Genomic DNA, 23,072 nt, shown 5'->3' with positions numbered 1-23,072 from the left:
CACTGGTTCTTGCTTTTTTCAGCTCTGCATTGTGGAGCATTTCTATACCCAGCCTCTTAGTGTACTGTGTTGCCATCAAGAAGAATTAAAGAAGAGAATAAATTCTTTATCACATAATCAGTGTGAAAACATTCGAAGGCTGCCTTCTTTTAGAAGGTAAGAGGGGGAAATAAATTTTGGGACGCTCACATTTTAGTCAGCATTGGAAAAGGTAAAAGTTATCTATAAGCTTAACCAATAACTGTAGGCTACTTGAGCATATGTTTGTATAACAAAGGTAAATTCTTCAAAAGGAGGACAGTTCCAAATATTTTCAGGAACCCTTTATCATCTGGTATGGAGAGTACAGCTTATGTGGTTTGCAATCTGTTGCATCATTTGGACTTTTTTTTTTTTCCTCTTGTACTTAATACAGAAACAGGCTATTATGGCAAATAACCATAAATCACTTCGCAACTTGTTAAGCTGATACGGAGCATAATCTCTTGGGTTTAGTTATGGCTTTTCAACTTGCTGGGATCTGGCTGTCCCTTTTTGAATCTTTTCAAGTAAATCCTTATATTAGCATAAACATTTTGAAATTTTTAACCTTATGACCTTTTAAGCATAATTTACATCATATTTTTTATGCTCCTGTTTTTCCTTGCCATCCAGGTACGTGGAAAATCAAACATCAGAGAAGCAGATTGCACTGCTGACAACAGACGGTTTCTTAAAGGTAAAATGTTAAGAATGTCTTTGGAGAGCAAAAGTAACTTTCCAAATGTATTGGCTTATGTGAAAGATAATAAATTACATGGTTAAGATGTACAGATCTGTAAAACGTTTTTTGTACAGTGCATACTGTGCTTCATATCCAGTAATGGAGAATGAGAATCCACAAGTCAAAATTTGAAATCTCTAGGCTTTCTGGGTATAAAGTTATACCTTTATATCAAGCTGCACAGCTTTTCTTACGTCAGCTTTTAGCTATGTGTAGAAATAAAAGTGCTTAAAAAGAAGGCTACAAGGTTTATTTATGGCCTGGTCTTTTAATGCTTACTCAGACTGAGAGTGCAGTGGTTGAAGAATGAGTAAGTAATCACAGAGGTTACTTCATGAGCTTTTACCCTTCCGTAGTCTCTGATTGAATTCAGTAGGGCAGACTGGGTCCCAAGGTGCACATTCACACTAGATGTTGTACAGGATTAAAACTTTGTTGCATGTTTATCTGGAGGTTTGTCAAGTGATTAAAGTCAGGCTACTACTATTGTTGCGAGCACTTTAGGAATTCATCATACAGTAAAAGTGTTTGTAATTATCATTAGCTGAACCACTCCCTGTAGATGCATTTCTCTTAACTTCACCTCAAGTACAGCTAACCTGTCAGGCAAATGGTACGACCAGAGATAAGGCTATTATTATTAGAGCAACCTGGTGTAGTGGGAGGTGTCCCTGCACATGGCAGGGGGGTTGGAACTGGATGATCTCTAAGGTCCCTTCCAACCCAAACTGTTCTGTGATTGTGTTAATGTATCCTAGCAGGTTGTCCTGGTCTGTAAGAACTTTTTCAGATGTGAAGAACGTTGTTAATGGTTGGAAGAGAGCAGACAAATTTGTGAGTGCAATGCAATTCTAGTAGTCAAGGCTAAAGATGATTTATATGGGATTTTATGATCTGCAGTCTTCAGTGTCAAAAATAGCTTAAGCTATTGCTGTTTCCATGCTGTTTATTCACACCTCAGCAGATGTGCCAGCACAACAGCTTGCATGGCTGCACCATGAATATAATCAGAGAAATAATCCAACTTAAAGTAACCTGACCAAAAAAAAAAAAACCACCCCAAAATGTGGATTTTTTCTGCTGTTTTGTTTCTGCAGAATAATTTCCCCAGCCTGTTCCCTCTGCAGGTGCATAAATGCTTCTGCTGAAATAACAGGAACGGAAGAAGGAAGGAGTGGGAATGAGCAGCAGTGGCTGTTTCTTTAAACAAACACCATTTAATGGGCTGCTACTTTTAAATTTTAATACCCATCAGTATGTTCAAAAAGTATAATGTATCCCTTATTTTGTAAGTCCATTCCCACCATGGAAGTTTGGGAAAAAACAGTTGGAATTCTTGTGTTTATGTGCACATGATGCTCCCAACCAATTGTACCTTAAGGCACTAGTTCTAGTCTCTGCTATAGCAGTAGAACTGTTACTGCATTGCCAAGCTGATAGTGTTACCTGCTTATAAATTTAATTGTACTTCTTATAAATTTACTGTTCACGTTCAGGACTAGGTAAACTTGCTGTTCAGGCTTAGCAACCAAACAGCTGCATTTCCTTTCCATGTTGTTACCACTTTTTTTTTTTTTTTTTTTTTTGTAATTTAGGGAGGAGTTCAACATATTTAAAACAATCTGGGTTTAAATGCATTTTCTCTCGGCAGTTTTACATCCTAATTAATTACAATGTTGTCTGAAAGTTTTCATGGCAAATTTCATTTAAAATTATGTAAATATGTCGATCTATATGGAAAGTATGTTGTGTGGCCTTCTGATAATGTTTTCAACCTCTTCTAGAACAGAAATAAGGAGGGAAACAGACTATGTCTTTCCACTCTGTTATTTGGCAAAATATGTAGTCTTACTGTGTTTTAATTTATGTAACCTCATCAGTTTTGACCTGAGAAACCAGATGAGGGAAGTATAGATGCTATAATGCTCGCAGTTTGAGGGAATAAGATTGATTTAGCAGCATAAAACAGAACTCGTTACCTTCTCTCAGCTTTCTTATGGTGAAGATTTTTTTTCTTTTAATGATCCTGCTTAGAATCTAACTATAAACTTACAAATGTCTGTCTTAGGGACTTGGAAGACGTTTAAATAATTGTTAAACCAATGACCCTTAAAAAAAGGGTCCTTAGACCCTTAGATACCCTTAGACCCTTAGATAAAAAGTCTACGGGAACATCTTCACGCTTTTTATCATCTCAAACCTTTTTTAACATTGGAAAGCTCTCTGCAGCACCAAGTACATGTATCACAGAGCAGGCTGAAAGTAACACAGATACTTACATCTTTCCACTTCAGTCTTCCTTGTATTGCCAGGAGCACATACCCTTTTTGTTTGGTTGGTTTGTTGTTATTGTTGTGGTTTTTTGTTTTAGGTATTTTCAGTTTAACTTTAGTGGATTTCAGTGGCTTGGGTGTGTGTTTTTTTCTTTGTTTTGTTGTTCTGTGTTTTTTTTCCTCTCCATTTGGAATAACATGTTCTGAGTTGATGGAAATGGTACTAAAAATGTAGACAGCCCTGTTTTTCTCTTTTGATCTTTGAAGTCAGATGAGAGAAGATTTTTTTGATTCATGAACTTAAATGTAATGAGCCTAAAATACTTAAATGCAGCTACCAGAAATTGCTACTAGGATTTTCCAGAAGTCTTGCATATCCTTCCAAGGGAAGTCAGTGATAATGAGGTGCGATCTGGTAAATTCGATAGCAGGAGTTCATAATTTCTTTTTCCTAATACATGATTTATTTATTTTTTTCTGAAGATCTCAATCTATGAATAAGCAAGCCAACTTAAGAGCACATAGAAGCAGCAACTCTAGAATGTTTTCCTATGAAATTTTCTTTTTATGTATACCTCACTAGTAAAAACAGGAAGCACTCATAATGTAACAAATATATTTTTAAATGTATTTGTAATATAAAAATGCAAATAGCAAGGATTTGAATAAATTTAGCTATATAATTTCTCAGTGCATATTAAAAGTGTAGTCCTGTTTGTTGTGAGATGACACGCCAAACAACAGCTAAATATAGTTGCAAATGATAAGATAATAATGCTAATCAATAACAACTCTTCAGTGAGATGGAAGAGGAAAGTAAAGTTTAAGATATGCAGCGTGATTGCAGCGAACTGTTGAAATAGAACTTTTCTACATGGTGGTCGTAATTTCACACTGGGGATTTAAGTCACAGCACATCAGAATGTCAAAACCCAAGAGTCATTTTAAGTACTTCGTGAGAGTTTTAAACAAATGATTGTCAGAATGACTTACAAAGCAATTATTCTGTCACTGTAGGAAACAGTACAGAAGTTGCTGGAGGACCTGAATGTTTATCATGAAAATTATTTTCCAGTTCTGAGATGTCTTCATGTTTTCACGTCTTCACTTCCAAAGTATCCTTTGGGCAAGCAGGTGAGGTAGTGTTACTCCATTTTAGTGAAGCATGTTTTGTTGTTTCATGGTATGGCATCTGAACAAGTATCTACTCTTTCTCTATATGTTCTCTTCTACTGGTTTGCCCTCTGCTTCCCAAATGGAGACAGATTCTTTCTTATTATGGGCAGAGAGGAACAGCACGTCTTATTTTTAGTGGTGGGGATGGTACTTCATCAGTCAGCAGGAAGGAGTTTGTAGGAGGAGGCAGATGGACAGATCAGCAAGAGAATTGGCAGGTTGACTTTCCCGCATCTGGAACCCTCTGTATGTGTTGCAGACAATGTGTACTCTTCTACCACCTAAAAGAGTCAAATTCAGAGGATGAGACTGAGTTTTTCAACCTGTACAAAAAATGATAGCAAGTGAACAGTGATAATGGTTCTTAATAGCCATATTGCTCTAATGTCATTAAATCTACCTTCTCATGCGAAGCAATTTCTTCCACTAAAAAAAAAAAAATATTCTGTGCACGTGTATTTGTCTGTTAGTTCTCAATCTATTACACACTGTTATTAGAGTCTGGCCCTAACTACAACATTGGATTGAACTGTCCCCGTATTTGAGATTTAAGAGATGTTTTAGCCAGGGCATTTGATTCAAGTTCCTCTCTGGTCTCTGCAGTTACCTGGTACAGAGTGATTTATATATATAGACTCTGGCAAATTAGTTGTGTAAGGTACTAAATAATTTCAGTTTCTGCTGTGGTCATTCTACATCTCTGGGAAACAAGCTCCAAAGGAGTTTTTACATGTTACTTTGAAAAGATTGTTGTAGGAGTTCCCCACTGCTTTGCTTGTTTAAAAAAAAAAAAAACACGTTATTCTTTCTTTACCTTCCGCATAACAGATCAGGGAGCTGCACTGTGCATGTTTGGAAAACCGTGTGTGGGAGACAGAGGAGTATGAGTCATTTCTTCAACTAGCAAGGTGACTTTTTCCTTTCCATTTTGTTTTAATACCACTGTACACGTATAGAATATCAGTCATCTGTTATCCGAGAACTTGAAGCTGAGGATGCTACCTGTTTGGAAGCTTTGCAGCTAGTTGTGGGGTTGTTTGCAAGTATAATGGCTTTTTTCATTTTCTGTTCCTACTGTTTTCTGTGAAACCCAGCCAGATTCTAAAATCTCTTATGCCCTGTGTAATTGTGCCAAAGGCATCAAGGTGCCTTTGTGTGAATGAGAACATCGGTTGGACTTTGTCTTTTAAAGTATGATTGTGTTAGAAATTCTTGCAATACATTATTGTGCTGTGTTTTTGAAGGCCTTCTTATTAACAGTTGACCAACAAAGTTGTTTTAGCTTGCCTAAATTGTGACCCATTCTTAAAAATGAGAATCTGTTCCAAATGAGTAGTTGAGGCCTTTCTTATTTACTGCTTTTTTCCTTTTCATAAGCACGTCTACCAGTTTGTACAGGGATTGTGCTAATTTTTTGTGCTGTTGTGAGCTTAGGATTTTAGGAGAGCCTATGTTTGCATTGTCCATCAGTGTTTAAAATAGAAAAGTCACCTAAGGCAATTTTCGTAATAGAAAACCTTCCAGTTGCAGTGTTGAAGTTTCTGACTTCTGAACATGCTTTATCATGGCAAATGACTGTTTCCTGATGGCTGCATTCATTCAAATAATGCATTGTTTCTGTCACACAAGGAGCTGATACAACACTTGTTACCATAACTGCCTCTGCAACAGCCTCTGGCCTTGTGAGGTTTGATGTCTGACAGGAAAACTGCTTAGAAAAACCGTGTCAGTGTTGGGTGGAGGATCGCTGTCTGAGCTCACACTCATAAGCATTCCCTCCATCCTGTACCTTCGCCATACTGAGTTTCTCTCCCACACCATCACTTTGCTCTATTTTTACCCTCATTGCTCTGAAAGGATTACTTGCTTCAGTTGCCATCTCTGCAGTCATTCCTTCTTAATTCTTTTCTGACTCTCTTGAATCTTGACAGGGCTCAATCACTTATCAGCCCATGTCTACAAATGTGTCACTGCTTTTCTGTACTGTCTGTTCGGTAATCTCTAGTAACTCGTGGTCATTTTTGCCTCTCCCTTTTTTCCTCCTATGTTTCATTTGTTTTCCTCCACTCTGAATTCCACTGCCTCTTAGTTGATACTACCATCAGATTCTGGCTTGCTCCCTCTTTGTTCTTACCACTTTATCTCTCTCCTGCTTTTTCTCTCATCCTGGTACCCACTGTATGGAGGTTCTGATAGAAATACCACTGCTCAGGGTAGAATAGATAATACCAGGTAGAAAATAAAAGGTAGAATAGAAATAGCAGTGATCAGGGTTATTGCTTTCATAAATTATTATTTATTTTTTTTTCTAATTCAGGAATTCTGTTATTTTCTTAACTCCTTCAACATAATTCCTTAAAATACTTAGAATTCTAGCTGTGACTGTGTTTCTTTCAGTTTTTTTCTTTAACTGCCTTCTCTGTTTTACACTTATTTTCTCATCTCTGATTTTTTTTGCATCGTATTGTGCTGCTGTCTCTTAGAAGAAAACGATAAAATGTGATCTTTGTACTTCTACTCACTATCTCCTCCTCACCTTCCTATGCTTGCCTATGGAAGCTATTGACTGTTCCTTAATATCTCTGCTTTCCCAGGGGCCCTGCCACCTATTGATATTCCATATGTTCACCCTTCCATTATTCTTTTTGATATTTTCCGGAGCGCATCTCTTTTCATTTAGGAAGTAAAAATTGAGAACATTTTGATCAGCTTATTTCTCAATTTGCAACATCATCTCACTTCTCTTCATAAATTATGTTTGAATGAAGGGCTTTCAGTTACCCTTAGTTCCTTTTTCTTGCTTTTGGTTAGTTGGTTTTCTCTATTTCAGCCCTTTCTTAGACTGCTTTTATCCCTTCAATTCAGCCAGAAGTGCTGTCCTCAAAACTATTTTTTCAGGTGATCTAACTTCAGCAATCTGACTCTATGTTAAGCCAGTTTTCTAGAGCCCTGAAAATATCACAGGGAGAGGGAGAGTGCGTGAGGTATAGCAGGTAATCAGTCCAATCAGAAGAAAGATAATTAAGAGATGTTGGTGTGTCTCACTTCATTAATTTCTAGGGGTCTAACTGGTTTGGACATCTGGCCAAGATTTTAAGTGACAAAACTTTTGAGGATGATCTGACCTATCTTCTGTCTTGATACTGTACTCTACTTTTGCCTTCTAATCGTTGATGTTATTGGGCACGTACTGCTGCTTGTCATGGTTCTGCCCTTCCACGTCATTTTGCTGTTCACTTGTTATCCCTTCTTCAGATGATCCTTGCTTCAGCATTCTGAGGGAGTTTCTATGGACTTTGTCCTGGCTTCCTTTCTTCTCTTTCGTAACTCATCTCTGAGTAATAAGAGACATTTACTGGATGTCTCTGGATGATCTTCCTTGCTTAATAGCTTTCTCTGATACCTGGAATACCTTGCAGTAATCTCAGGCACAAAAAAAAAGCTGAAAGGGAGCCTTTTCTGTTTCTCAATATATAAAAAAACATCCTTTTGCCAGTTGTTTGGGCCTCATAGCCCAGGTAAGTTCTTCTCTAGGCTCTTGTATCTAAGACAAGACTCTTCTAGAATTTGCAGGTTCTTTCTGAATAATACTACTAAGATAAATAATGGAAAATGTTACTAAAATAAATGACCACTCTTCTGTGTTCAAGGTCACCTTTTCATTTTGTTAGCTCTTGCTCCTTTTCTGTACAAAATTAATGTATCTGAAATAAACTATTGATTTGTGAAAATCCATAACCATAAATCAGATAAAAATCAACTGCCAATCAAAAGCTGCAGCCTGAATTGCAGTTGTCCTTCCAGACATTGACAAAGCCACCTTAGACTCTCATTCATGCATCCTCGAAACTCTGAGACAAAGTTTAGGTAGCTAACATGAGACCTACTCCCATCATTTCATTGCTTTGTTATGGTCCCTTCTTTGTGTATCCATGTTTTTGCGGTCTTCTGCAGTCCTTAAACTGTTAGCATCTTTGTTTTGTGCTTCTTAAAGACAAAGCAAAAGCACAGGAATAAGCTGAGTAGGGCTGTTAGTAACCGCAGCTGTTAGGAATGTGAGATAGTTCAGAACCACTGGGTGTGTTGATGGGAATCTCTTGCACTGCATGAAAAAGTGATGGGAGTGCATGTGAAAAGATACTGGCTTGGGGCAGTGACCGATTCTGCAGTTCACTTAAGAACTTGCTTTGATAACTTGTGAATGAAACTGAGCATTGAAATGGTGACATTTATAAAATGCCCTAATAAATAAATAAAGCTAAGTAAAGGCTAGGCTGGAGGTTGGACTAGATGATCTCAAGAGGTCCCTTCCAACCTAAGTGAATCTGTGATTTTAGGAGTGGCTAGATTCATACCAATTAAATGGAGAAGGCAGTAATTTAAATTTAGTTTGAGAACTCATTCTGACATCTGTCTAAGTTGAATTGTTGTGGATTTGTTTGTTTGTTTCTCTTAATGACATCAAGAAAAAATACAGCAAGACTGAATGCTTGAAATTTTGGAGGCTTTCTCTTTTAAAAGGATTTTTTTTTTCAAGTTAACATTTTTTTTTCCAGCTAAGGACATTGAAAGACGCTTCATCATTCTGTGTCAACAATTGTGTCTTTTAGGATGTTGAATAAGTGTGATTTGGTAACCATGCTTCAAAAATGTGTGGAAATTCTTGTGTCATCTCCTGGAAAGGAGTTTGATAAGACAGTAGAGAAGTTGAAGGAGTTCTTGACCCAGTTTCAGAAACTAGAAGGTGGGTGTGCATTATCATACGTTCCTTTGCAGATTAAATTGAAGCTGATCTATAATGGGACAAATGGGTATCATTTTCTGTGGTATATCCTCGTACTGTACCAAGTTGTCAAACATTTCAGGGTTGTTTTTAAATACACAGGCACGAATATGCCACTTCTGTTTTATTGGTTTGTGGTTCCTGCTTTTCTAATACAGAAGAGTGATGTAAGATAAGAAATTGGACAGATCAGCAAACATTACTCACTAAATCTGTCATATGTGTATTCTGAGCATTTTACCAGATGTTGCAATCATTAAAAACATTTAACAAGTAAAAACAGATTTTGAAAGATAAGTAGAAGCAGGCTTGCTTATGGAAAGTATTTAATCCAGATTTAGATATTTCTATATTTTGTATAGATGTTATTTTACCCGCGCCCTCAGTTAGATTCGTATGAAAACAAGGACACCCACTGTCAGTTGTCCTGGCTCTGATGACATGCTGTAACCTGTTGAGCCCCTGTATGTGGTTATTCACGGTACGAGGACGTATCGGGGCTGTGGTATGGCAATGTGGTGATCTTTTTGAAGAGGCTGTATTTGTCACTGAAGGTGCTGGCACTGAAGAATCTGAACTGCATTGGAAAACAGGAAGGTTCATCTAATTTAGAAAAGAAACACTTTAAAATGCAGAAGTATTGGATAAAAGAAGTATTGGATAAACTATTAGGACTCCTACCTTGAAGGAATAAATAAAATCAAATCAAAATGGAAAAAAAATAATCAAGGAATTCAGAGATGTGCAGAACTCTAAAGCAAAAAGAAGGGCAGTATTGATTTCAAATATTGATTTGAAGAAGTTTTTAAAACAGAGCTTAATGAGTACAAGAATGATCTTCGTTTTCAAAAAGGATTTAAGGTACTATCAAAAAGCAAGAGTGGGGCAATTAAAATAAGCCTGAAATGAAAAGATTGCCGAGTTAGGTGACTTCTTCCTGTATATTTCTGGTTGTGTTGATCTTTAGCAGAAGTTTTCAGAAGTCTGCCAACAATACTAGGTACCCAAATCTCCCTTCTGGTGAATGGATAGTCTAAAATATTGTGTTAGTGGTGGTGTGTTTTCTAAAAACAGTCCATCTTCTCAAGACTTCCTGATGAATTGGAAAATAGCAAAACATGAGGCTTGAGGAAAGAAAATATATTCAGTCTATTTTGAGCAGAAGGATTTGATTTTTAAAATACCTCAAGTTAACTATAGCAGTGAAGAGAGGAAGTTCTCTGTTTTGAAATCTTTAACTAAATGCAAATAGTAGATAAAATTCCAGTGATCTAGATAGTAAGTCTCTGCTGCTCATTCACCTGGAGGTCTTTTAAAAGCCTTTCTGTTTTGGTGTTGCTCTGATAGCATCAGTTTGTTTGTTTTTTTTTGTTTTTTTTTTTGCTTTATTTTTTCAGAAGAAGAAAGAGTGAATTGGCAAATGTATTAGTGAATGTGTTAAGAAAAGATCTTCCAGGACTTGTGCAGTGAGTGCTTGTATGTGGGTGCTCTTGACGTTGAGTGTTTGAGAAAAAGATGAGGTTGTTTTTAAACGTACATTTTAATGATCACTTCAGTTCCTAGTACTGTTTCAGAGCTTTTAGGGAAGAGTTACTTGATACCATGGGCATGAGCATTTTCATAACTTTCAATAAAAATTGAAGTTACTAGTTCTAGCTAGTCAGCTTTCTTTGTCCAGAACTGGAGAAATGGATCAGCCCTGCAAGATACTGATCAAATCAAGATTCTGTAACGCTGAAACTTGGCATCAGTCTGCAGTCCTGCCCTATTCACTGATGTGTTTTGAAACACCAACTACAAAAGATAATTTTGTTGCTGTTTTCTGTTAGATCTTTTCGGTTCCTACTAAGGGAATTACAGTGAGGATTTTTAATGATGTTGACACCTCTTCAGAGAGCAGTAAAATATCAGCTCATTCTATGTAGGTCACCAGAAAGCTTTTATGGATCATGATTATTACTGCTGGTCGGAGCTTTACCTGTGATCTGTAGGTGAAATCTCCCTTTTGTTCTAGTAGCAGAAGCTTGCCAGGAACAAGATGAGTCCGTATCGTCACAAAAGGAGCTCCAGAAGAAGACAGACCTTTATCATCTTCAGAAGGTCAGGCCTACATAGGCTTTACTGACTAGCTCCTTCACTGAATCTTTAAGGTGTATTTGTCCATGGTTAGCTCTTCCCTGCCAGCTGGAGCTCTGCCTAACAGTTATGGATAATAACTTTGCTTAAAAATGAACGAATAGGAACAATCATGTATGTCAGACCTACCTGATGAATAGAAAATAATAGCAAATATCTGTCATAAACTAGGATTTTAAAGTGCAAATTAGTTCGTATTTTTGGGTTAAACTTGTAAATTACACCCTGCCTAACCCACATTTCTTCAAGCTTGAAGATTTAACCTAACTCCTACAAGTATGAGAACTGAATACACTGGCTTCAATAAAAATAGCTGCACGATCACAGTTGGGATCATCATTAGTGAAGACATGCCAGCAAAAAATAATTCTACATGTTCAACATATACGTTGTGTTCTCCAGAGAATAATTACTTCCCAGGTAGTTTTATGCACCACTTTTTTTTTTTTTTTTTTTTTTTTTTAAGACTTTGTTGGAGTTGAAGGAATCAAGGCGGTCTAAGAAACTGACAAAGTTTGAAATGCTTCGTTTTGAAGTTGTTGACTATATAGACAGCGTTGTAAGGTGAGCTTCTCTATTTTATATTCTTGCATTAGTTTGCATCGTAACTTAAAACAAAGTTTGCTAACAAGTTAACATGGGAATAATCTTGTCAAAATTATGTCTTAGTCCCTGTGGTATGAAGCATGCTGTTTCTTTTCCCCCTTATTATTCTTCCTTTGACCACTCTAGAAAAAAAAAATAATACAACCTGTTTTCCATAGGTTAGAAGTAATTGGCACAAAAACTGACAAACTTACTTTGTCTGCAGAGTGAAGTTGAGGGGAGGGCTGGGTGTACGTTATGAAATAAAGTCAAGGGTTTTTACTCTAATCTTTGCTGGTCTGTTCTATTTATGAAACTCTAGATGCCAAGTGTGATATCCTAGCCATTTTTGGCAAGTAAGGCATAGCAAATAAGGTATTGGAGGCAGCTTTGTGGATGAAAATTTGCAAGGCTTGGGGTGTGTGGGGTAAGAGATGAAGGCACTTGTTAACTGTGCAGCCTTAGTGAAGGGAGGTGGCAGGTTGAAAGCCTGTGTTGGCATGGGTGGGGGAAGAGAAGCTAACAGAAGTGCCCCAAAAAAGCTTCAAATATGAAGATAGAGATGGCCTCAAGATGGATCAGTAGGATTTGTGGAGTAGAGTACCTAGCTGGTGTTAGCATTTATGCCCTTATTTTTTAGTTTGTCTGGCCCAGCTAGAATTCCAAGTTAAATCCCTCAGATGCAGAGTTGCTAACTATTGACTTCCCTGCTTAAAAATTGATTCCGGTCCTTTTCATCTTTTTTTTGGGGGGGGGATTTGTCAGTACTGGTTGAAATACATTATCGTACTCTCTGACTGCAGTAAAGTTCTGTTGTTTTCCCTTAAGGTAAAGCTTGTATCTCCCTTCCTCGCCCTGTACCTCATGTTGCTTTTTCAGAAATTACCTTGTTCCTGCAGACCACAAGACGCTGCATGAGATAGTGTATTTCAACACAGCCAGCATTCTTCGCGAGCACTTGAACGCTGCCCCCAGGGTTGCACTTCACACGGCTCTGAATAACCCATACTCCTACCTGAAGGTAAGAAACCAGTGAGCTGTTTGCAGAGCTGGAGTAGTTTCGGAAGGCTGTACACGAGGATGATGTTCAAGTCTTAGTTTTGCTGTTTCATGAAGCTTGGCACGTGCTCAGATGTTTTGCAGAGAACCAGCACGGCAGTGTTGATAAGCAACTGGGGACTTCGCTAAGAGCTAGGGAATCTGGCTGGCTGAAATAAAGAGGCTGATTATGGAAAGAGTTTTATATGGGAAAGCTGTTTTCCAGAGCCTGTTCTAGTTGTGATCTTCTATGGATGTAGCAGAAAAGTCATTTTGTCCTCCATTATGAATGGGAGGACTGTGTCCAAGGGAAAAAAATTGTGTCAGGCTTTTTCCAGAGACTTTCTTTGCAGTGCTGGTGCTGAGGCCTCACTGTGTAGGCTTGCTGTGAGGTGAAGGCATAGTGAGGAAATTTACAATAGCTTAAATACAAGCATATTTGAGTCCTTTTCTTTTTACATTAATTTCAATATCGGTTGTGTATTGACATCCTGTCTTTCCTGAGCCCAAGAAAAGGATTGTCATTGATCCTGTTACCGAGCCTGACCTTTTTCTAGAGAAGAAAAACAGCCTCTTCCCCAGTTATTTCATGTATCAAATTCCTGGGATGAGCTGTGAAAGGGAAGAAAAGAGAAGCACACGATTTGGAACAGGAGTGAACATACATTTCTCTGGTTTATCCTTGATTGTAGCATATAGAATATAGCTTGTAGCATATAGAATATGTATGCTACTTGGAGTTATCCTTGTGCCTTGACATTTCTCTTAAAAAGTATGATTTCAGTTTTGAAGAAGGCATTGGTTATAGCTGTATCTGTGTGTTTATGTGGTACTTGAATCGGAGCCAACACTTAATTACCAGAAACCAAGCTTAATAAAGATCGGTCTTTGAAATCCACAGCCTAGTTTGTGTTGGGTTTGTTGGCACCGTGCCTCTGTTTGAATGAGGGTTTTGCTGTGTGCAGGACTTTGTCTAAAATTGCTTGGTCTGATTTGTGAAAATGGCAGTTAGCAAGTGGGCTACCACTGAGGAAACCTAATGTGAACATCACTAATTTATGCTATAGAAAAAAAATGTAAAGATCAGGAAAGTCAGCAAAATCTAGCTGCTAACGTGTTCAATGAGTATTCTCTTTGATGAGCTGACAGGACTTAAAGTCCTCTGCCATCCTGCACTTTGTTCTGTGACGTACTTCAACATGTTTTTGATGTTTGAGTAAATTGTGAAGGTTTTGACATAGTTTCTAGTAGCAGCAGTATTGGCTGAGTACCTTGCTTAGCATTTTAACCCGTGTGAGTCAAATCTTTTTCTTGCTTGTACCTGTGACTTCTGTATGGCTTGTATTTTCCTGGGATGTGACCAGAGCAAGGTTTTTTAGAGCCGTTCCTACCACAGGACTAGGACAGAAGAGGATCTGCTTCAGTGCCGTACTAGCAAATGATTAATAATGTGATGCATTTCTTACAAGACTAGTCTGGTTATTTATTTAGCTAAATCTGAACCAAAGAGCATACTTATCCTGAAAAAATAATGCACACAAAAAGAAGTACAATTCTGTTTTCACTGATCTCGTGAAAACACAGCAAGTTGTAACCTGGAATATCAGCAAGTCACTGCTTAGGGTTGTATCAACTCAAGGAAATGTCATTTTTGGATTTTCACAGGGTTTAGATGGTCACACAAATTTTGTTCTTGACCGTGGGGTAACATTGATCTCAAGGAGTGAGCCCTGCTGCATCCTGCCTCTCAGTCTAGTTTCCTTCCAGGGACAGCTGAAGTTGCTCTGGTACTTGCTGGATGCTCTCCAAAGCCAATTCAGGTTGTGAACGGACAAGCTTTAGGCTGGCATTAAAAACAAAATCTGAAGGATTAGGTTTCAATGCTAAGTGTCCAGCAGCACCAGAGTTAGCACCAAGGTGAGTGGTTGGGAGCCGTGGAGTTAGGAGAGGTAGCAGAGAGGAAAGAAGTGTGGGGCAACCCCCGTGGGTAGTGGTGAGCCACTAGATCACCCAGAAGGTATAACTTCGCCCCTGCTAGTTGGTAGCACAGTAACGGCGTTGGACTTGATCATCTGAGAGGTCTTTTTTTTATTGAATATGAGCCTCACAAATTGCAGGAACTGATACAGATAAAACGTAAGCTAAAGATTCCTGAGCAAAGTTGTGGGTTTTGCCCAACCTTCTTTCCTATCTTGAAAAGCTTTTATTTATGAAGGTAGGACTAGGCGCTAGGGCTTTATAGACTTCTCAAGTCTGGCATGTTTGCTGGTGTATTTTTACTGACATATAAGAGCATTTTAGCAAAAATTTCTAGGAACTGAAAGGAATGATCCAAAGTTGTTTTATTACAGGAGCTGGCTTCTTAAGAGTACGTGAGACTGAAAACTGAATAAAATTATGAACTGAGGTGAAATGTCATAAATTTCTGCAGCCATGCGGAGACTTTCTTCTAGCCCCAGTGGTTTTTGGTTTTTGTTTTACTTACACAGTAAATGGTTTGGTGCTGATGACCTGGATTTCCTGACACAGTACAGTTTATGAGAAATCAGACTTCTGCCTTTGTAGGTGTTGAGTTTCAAGCCAGAGCAATGATTGTTGCATTTCAAAGATAAAACTCTGAGATGAATGAAACAATTCGGGTTTTTAGCCCATGTGACAGATTTCTGCTAAGACTTTCCTTTCTGAGGGGGGATGAGGGCCTTACATAGTAAGGCCTGAGATTAATCATGAGAGGTTTCTTTTCTTGAATCCACAGAACAGAATATTTCTCTCTAGAGAAACAGGAAAAAGCCCAAGCAGAGAATCATTTGAATAAGTAGAAAAAATGGTAGAAGGACCACAAGGAGAGAAGTACCTAGGAGAGCTGTGGTTTGTTTGTTTTTAATAGTGTGTTTCTTTTTTTTTTTTTTGTTCTGTTTATTTCTTTGCGCCACCAACTTAGCACTAAACACACGAACAGTGAACATTTGGTTAAAATACTTACTGTGTGAATTTCCTGGTGCAATGTTTTATCTAGCCTCATAGATTGTTGAGGATTAAGAACTGACTGGGGTTACTGCCTTTGTCTTTCATCAGAGTCAAGCTTTGAGAAGCGATGGAGGAAGCATTTCTAATAAAGCCCCTGACATATGCATAGTCTACAAGCTCCATTTGGAATGCGGCAGATTAATCAATCTTGTTGATTGGCTAGAGGTACGTAAGGATGCAAGCAGTGCCTCCAGCTGCTCGCAGTATTTTCCTGATTTACCTATTTGCTGTGTGCCTGCTTTTGTGGCGTGCCCCTCAACAACCAACTCATTGCCGGCCCCAGTCCTTCCTGCACAAGAACACGGCGTCTCCAGAGCCCCAGCCCACAGAGTCCTCCCTCCCGCCTGCTGTGAATCATTTATTTCCAGCATTGTTACTCCGTGATGAAATTCTTCTGTTTCACATTTGCAGATCAGACATTACGCTTCGCAAAGCTACCTTGTTTCCCCTTTAAATATTTTATGACACTTTCAGGGAGACAGGGAAGCGCCACCACTGAAGTGTGGGGCTTCGGGGCAGAATGCCTTATGCTAGGGAAGAGCAAAGTGTCAAGCCTGATACCCTGTCTCATACCATGGCCAAAGGGCAGTATAAGAAGAGAATGTGCATCAAGATGATACATTCTCCGAGTACTTCCCAACAGCCATGTTTTAGTTCAACTATTTCCTAATCTGGAATGTTTTCTCTGTATTTTATTAAGTCTAACTGGATTACTTGAGCAGTGCAAGTTTTCAGGAACCACAGCAGCTTGTGGGAAAGAATTGTTCAGCTTCACTACATGCCGTGCACAGAACACCCCTCTTCTCTGAATGTGCTTCATTTGCTCCTGCCTTGCTTGTGTATTGGAAGAGAAAGTGCACCTCAGATCCCTATCCAGCCTCCTGATGTCACTCAGTTTTATAGATCTCTCTGCAGCCAGCTTAATTCTTCCAGATGGTTTACAGAGTCTCGCTTTCTGTATTTTTTTCTGAGAACGGGTCAGGAACCAGAAGTGTATTTAGAATGTAAAATGTAGTCGTGAGTTCAAGGAGTCACCTTCTTTCCTTCTTTCGTTCTGTGTGCCTTCCCTGGTAATGTGTAACCTTGCTTGCTCTCTGGATTGCTGTGAAACTGACATTGTCAGAGTTACTGTTCCGAGATCTCATTCCCCCTGAGTGACAGTGATTAGCTCAGAGCTCGTTATTTTACATGCAGCTCTGCCTGTTCATGAAATGTGTTAAATCTGTGCTGCTTTGCCCTTTCTAGGCTTTCTCAACTGTGGTGACGGCAGTTGAGGGACCAAATGCAGATGCACCTTCCTCAGACCAGGTGGATGATGTTATCCAGTATCCTTTCTCACTTCGGTCTTAAATTTATTTGACGTTCAAATGCTTATGGGATTAGTGAACCAGGATTTTTAAAATGCAGCTTTTTGTGTGCTGATGTATTATTTTTCCTGGATTAGTTAAGTGGCTCAAGCAGTTTTTATATGCAGAGTCACAGAAACGGATCATGTGAAATAGTTGGGCTGGGAGTGGTGAGGTAAGGGAGCAGCTTTTGTCCAGAGGAGCGTTTTGGATCTGAAATAGAAGCAACGGAGCTTGAAACAAGATGAAGCAGCTGTTCTGAGTTAAATCATCTGAGAGTTGGTACATCTGCTTATGCAGGGAGAGAGCGTTACTGAGGAAGAGGCAGGACAGTTGTGACCTAGAGAGGAGATGGAAAGAGTTGGTAGTTTACTCTTATGGGGACAATTAAAGCATTAGCAGAGGAAATGCTTATGAAGCAGTCTCTGCAGAAACCATGAGCTCTGCTACCTCAGAGCTGAGGCTCCTGGCTTGCACAAAACATCCATCCTGCTTCTCGCTCGGTCCTAATTCCCACTTCAGAGGATCTGAAGGACGGGCACTGGAACCACAACTCATGGCTACAGCAGTAGTGCTGCCGCAGGGATGAACAGCTGTATGAGGATGAGTGTGTATGTGGTGATGCTGTGCCACTGTGCCTCTGCTGTTCTATGAACCCCCCCAAAAATCTCAGTGGAAGTATCTTGCTCCCCATTTTCTTGTTAATGGACATCAGTGGAAATTCTTCAGAGAGACATAAAATTAGTATTTTCAAAGGTTTAAAGCTTCTTTTCAAGTGAAAAGGAATGTTCCTTTGTTGCCACATTGTTTTCAGGTAGCAAAAAGAAACACTGTTTAGATTATTTGTGCTTCTGGAGGCCAGGCATGCTCTTTCTAACAATTTTAGTGCGCAACACGTTTTGTGTAATCAATGCTTACCATAACTTAGCAATCTTCCCCTCTGGGAGATGATGGTGTCCGTGTTGGTTATCGTCATTAAGTGTCTTCAGTTTCCTTGACGGACATGTCCAGCGCTCGTTTTATTCGAGCCGTTTCGGAACTGGAACTCCTGGGTTTCATCAAGCCCAGCAAGCAGAAAACCGATCACGTGGCGAGGCTGACATGGGGAGGCTGTTAATGTGCCACCAGAACCTTAATAAAGCTGTTCTTTGTAACGCTGGGCGATGGCTGTGTTCCCACTAAACTAGTCTTAACTGACTTAGCAAGCTGAGTCCGAGTCAAGGCTGACTGAACACTGAGCTACATTCCCAGTGCCTGGAGGAACTGCAGTCACAATGTTGTTTTTTAACACCCTGCCTCCATATCGTAATGCGCTGCTCTATTGCTGCTCGTGTTCCAGATACTGTAGTGGTGTGCCAGTGTTCATCAGCTTTGATGTGCAATACTTAACGCTGTGCTGATATAATTCAGGATGCCAAGCCAAAATGAGAACAGGGGATGTGTCAGCTGCAGAAGTGATGAAGCAGCATTATTAACTTGCTCACGATCTGATAGGATTTGAATCATCAGTATAAAATGCCTTCCCCCTCCCTGAAGTACAGATTTCAGTATGCTAAGGAAGACAATAAGCTCCTGTGCTTGGCATCTGCTGCGTGTCCTTCAAAGCAGAACCAGTCCTAGCACCCTGAAAAACTTGATCTTGAAGCAGAGAAAGTGAAAATACGTCTGAAGATACAGCGTTATGTTCTCTGAGAAGAGCAAATGCAACCTTTGACTCATTCCCTTGTTGTACTGAGGGTAAGTAGGAGCTTAGCTGTGGGGAATCTGTGTCAACAAAGGCCAAATAAGAATATGGCGCTCACACACCTTGGAGGAAGGCAGTAAAATCCACACACCATCTCTTTTCTCTTTGCTGATGATTTGTATTCGACACAAGCAAAAGAAACAGCTGAGAGCAGGGAAGCACTGCTTATGTGACAGCTCTCCAGTCCATGACACCGCATCAACAAGCACAGCAATAGAGACAGCACTACCAGCAAGAAAGAAGACTTTTCTTTGCCCTTCAAGAGCTGCCCTGCCCATCTTATGCTTTAGGCTTTGCCTTCACCCTGTTTGGGCAGCGAATGTGTTTTCCAACCATGGAAGAAGCCTTCCCCTGCAGCACAGCGCCTCTGCTCCACGTTGATAAACTGCCTTCCCCCCCCCCGGGCTGTGGTTCGTGCTCTGCAGTCACGGGGTGGAGGCCTCAGGTCAGCCTTATCACCTTGCGACCGGCTGCACTGCTCCAGAAGAGTGTTTAGACTTTGCGCTGGGTGGGAATGACTCGGTTTATTGTGAAAGACTGTGTTTACCACCAAAGAAAACCTCCCAGTCCTCAGCTGAGTGCCGTCACTCTCCTTTGGTTGGAGGCAGTTGAGCGCAAACATCCAGCTGTCACGAGAAGCCAGATGCTCCCACTTAGCTGCAGTGGCACTTCAGCCTTCCTACCCAAAACAGCTGATAACGATAGCCTGGAGCTCTGAAGTTTGTACCACGTAAGTAAAACAGAGCCCTACAAGGGCAGGATAAGTCCTCTTACGAAAAGCTGGAACTTCACGAGCTATTTACACAGGCGTTTGTTTTAAATACCCTCGGAGAGTAGGAGTCATGTATTTTCCAGTCATTCTAACTGCAGTGCTTCCTGCTGTGCGTATGCTCTAAATGGTGTCAAGCAAATTAAAGATTGAGGAAGATGAGCTTATCAGCCTTTACTGCTTAAATACACAACTTGGGAAAGGCAAGGGCAGGAACTCTGAACAGTAAGTGTTAGGATCTCATGGGAGCAGTGCTGACATTCCTCCCTTCTGCCAGGACATGGGGGTAAACTAACTCAACTGTGCTTCATTCCAGAGACAAGCCAGGGGCACCTACATGTGCTCCACAGTCTTTTTATTTCCAAGAAGCAGAGAGGAAAGACTAATTTCAGGAGAAGAATGCTGCATAGGCTTCCTCTGCTCTGAACCTGACCTATTTATTCTGCAAATAGGCTTGAAATACCACCATGAGCAGCAGAACAGCCAAACGTCTCACTGGTCAGCAGGATGAGCAGCCAAACACCCCCCACACCTGTCCTCAGCCACCTCCTGCAGCCTCCCCTCCCCTAACAGGGCCCGATCCTTCAAAATCCAACCACACGATCTCTCAGAGCTTTTAGGGATTGGGATGTTTGGAAACAAAGAGACACAAGCTTTCACAGTATGTGATGTTCAACCACTAAATGAGCTGGCACCATGACATCAAAAATAAATAGCAAAATTAGTAGTTCATGGCTGTTTCTTCCCTGTAATGACAAGAGGAATTCAGAACCTTAAAGTCACCCAAGCTTGCTAGGCTATTTATGGTTGCTTGGGACCAAATCCTTCAGTACGTGGCACTTCATACACTGAAAGATGCATAAAAGGGAAAAAAATGACTAAAATTATGTAAGGAGTAATATTTCATTTCCTTCCGCAAGGAGGGTTGGACATTTTTAAAAGAATAGACAAAATTTGCGAGCCTTATCCAGTTTGTCTCTGTTCAGAGGCTGGTTTCACAGTCAGGATCCCAGTTGCCTATGGAATTTAACTGCTAAATCTTGCACCAACATCAGGAAGAGCAGAGATGGTACAGCTGTGAAACTCACCCTGAACAAAACCCTGGTGCTAGGGGTCTAGGGCTTCTCTCAATTTATTTTACAACTGTTTGCTGTAAATATTCCACATTCGCCCTAGCTGAAATACATACAGGAAGAGTGGAATCGACCGTATGTATGTAATTTAAAATTTTAGTTTCTACAGTTGCCTGCATAGTAGTAGCATGTTTTACAGCCACCCCAGGAACCCTTCCCTGTGCGCAGTGCTTGTGAAAAGCAAGGCCAAAGCTGGCGCTGCGATACCAGATCTGAAACTGAGCGCAAACCTCGCTCACCTCTGAACCAGTAACCGCACTGTGTTCTTCAACACCCTCAGCTGTCAACAAAACTGTGGCCCGAAGTTAAACCTGGAAGTCAGTTAATTGCTGTTTGAGGAATTTCCTATATTCTCTGTTCTTCTATATCAAGTTTTTTGTTCCTGATACCTCTACTGGTTTCAAACAACAACAACATGAGAGTTTTCAAGAGAAACTAAAAGATCCACGGAGCCTACTACAACAGCAAATAAAACCTGGTGTTAAAGGCAAACATTCACCCTCACATTTTTCATCGCATTACTTCCATGCAAAGGTCACAAGAAGAGCATAAACTCTTAATATTTTTCCAGCATAAATGTTTCTCTTCCCCACTGCAGAATCGCTCAGATAAATCCTTCCCAATTCCCAACTGAGGACCGGAGAGAATCCTTCCCAAAACAGCCTCTACCCAGAATCTGGTAATGGTCTTGCTGTGTGAGATTGCTTGAGCAGACCTCAAGCATCAGCACACCAGATTGCACCAATCTCCTTCCTTTTCATCCTTGATAAATGCTGAAGAACCTCCTGGTTGTATCTTTCCTATCTAGACAAAAATCAACACACAAAGTATGTGCTGCTTTTTCAGTTTACAGTAACCAAGATCTGCTTGAAAAGAATTTAAGCGTCACTATCTTAAAAACAGGTTAACCAAGATCTTTGGTTTCCATCTGTAAAGTTGCAGTCAATTGTCCTCAATTTGCTTTGCTTTTGGACTGCAGTGACAAGCAAATTGCAAAATCATCAACAAAAGCTCTGGAAACCACAAAACCCAGTGCCAAGAATACACTAATTGTTGAGTCTTACCCACTTCTGCTTTACCCTAAGCCCTCCAAAACACCTCTGAGAAGATTCTCCAAAGCAGGTGTTGTTTTTTTTTTAAGCACCACCCTACTTCCTCACAGAACCTGAGATTCCCTATGTTGTTTTTTTCCCCAACAGTAATGGAGCAGCCAACCATTTTCCCACTGAAGAGCAAGCTACCTGTTAGAACAAGCCTTTCACGCGACAGCCATCGCATCGCATCAATCACTGAGATTAGAGAAAGAGCCAGTCTGAAATCAAACAACAAGCAGCAGATTAAAAAAAAAAAAAAAGAAACTTCTCAAAGAATGCGACCTCATTTCCAAAACAGGCACAAATTAGGCATACCACGGCTGTGAGCCATGAGCACCCATGGTGGCATTCATCAGCCAGGAGCCTGTTTGCCATGCATTAATTTGGAGCAGCACAGGAATGACTGGGTGCTACCATGACATCACTTCTTATTTATAATAACTCTTAATATCCCGAAGGATAAGATAAGCTGAGACAGAGAGGCAATCACAATGGCTGGTATTTTAATTCTACCTCCAATTATCAGTTAGGCACATACTCTTCCCTATCAAGCCAGAACAAAGATCTCCTGGAGCACTGGAGATACAGGAGATGCATCAGGAGGCTGGAATCTGGGTAGTGGTCCACCCAGAAGCAAGGGCTTTCCTGCCCTCAACAAGTTAACAGCAGGAGGAGGCCGGGAAACAAGCAGGAAGGAGTGGGGCTGAGAACCCCGAGGCAGACAGAAGTTAGGTTTGAGGTTAGCAGAACCGTGATCGTTCAGTCCTCAGTACTGGAAGAGCCACAAGAGCAGTCTGGCAGAGCTCTGACAGTCTGAAATACGGGTTAAAAGGAATCCAAATATTAAGGTCAGGCAGGCTTCAGGGAAGCGTGCAGAAAATCCTCAGAGAGTGCAGCTACGTGCGTAATTCTGGACTCACATCACTGCCAAGGGAATGGAAGTTCACTAAGAGAACCCACAGGGCTCCTCTGAAATCATAACCCACAGCATGAGCCAATTAATGCACAGATCTACCAGGCTCCAGGACATTTCAGCTAGAAATCCCCACTCATTTGAAGTGGTACGAAGACCCAGTAAGCACAGACTTCCACTTAAGCAGAAGTTGACATTAGGTAAGTTAATTTAGAGAGCAGTTTAATGGAAGGATTACTTTAAAACTGCTTGTAAGTCCCCAAAGCAGATAATCCGAGTCAGGTGATGAGCA

The 23,072-nt window shown here is 40.2% G+C and overlaps 1 protein-coding gene across 4 annotated transcripts in view; it reads left to right on the top strand.

Moving 5' to 3' along the window:
* ORC3 (origin recognition complex subunit 3) overlaps positions 1-18,281 on the top strand; it is a 35,301-nt gene extending 17,020 nt beyond the window's left edge. For 2 of the 4 annotated variants that reach the window (XM_068677995.1, XM_068677997.1), the window contains 11 exons: positions 23-156; positions 655-718; positions 4,054-4,170; positions 5,041-5,120; positions 8,823-8,956; positions 11,010-11,095; positions 11,598-11,695; positions 12,596-12,737; positions 15,830-15,946; positions 17,027-17,106; positions 18,139-18,281. In XM_068677995.1, coding sequence (XP_068534096.1) covers positions 23-156; positions 655-718; positions 4,054-4,170; positions 5,041-5,120; positions 8,823-8,956; positions 11,010-11,095; positions 11,598-11,695; positions 12,596-12,737; positions 15,830-15,946; positions 17,027-17,106; positions 18,139-18,244 — 1,158 coding nt within the window. In that variant the 3' untranslated portion in view covers positions 18,245-18,281. Of the gene's footprint in view, positions 1-22; positions 157-654; positions 719-4,053; positions 4,171-5,040; positions 5,121-8,822; positions 8,957-11,009; positions 11,096-11,597; positions 11,696-12,595; positions 12,738-15,829; positions 15,947-17,026; positions 17,107-18,138 lie in introns of those variants that run through there. The other 2 variants (XM_068677996.1, XM_068677998.1) reach the window with 2 other exon arrangements.
* Positions 18,282-23,072: the final 4,791 nt, after the last annotated feature.

Source organism: Anas acuta, chromosome 3 (assembly GCF_963932015.1).
Source record: "Anas acuta chromosome 3, bAnaAcu1.1, whole genome shotgun sequence".
NCBI classification, from domain to species: Eukaryota; Metazoa; Chordata; class Aves; order Anseriformes; family Anatidae; genus Anas; species Anas acuta.
The sequence above is the reverse complement of the archived record's forward strand: the minus strand, read 5'-3'. Positions and strand labels throughout refer to the sequence as shown.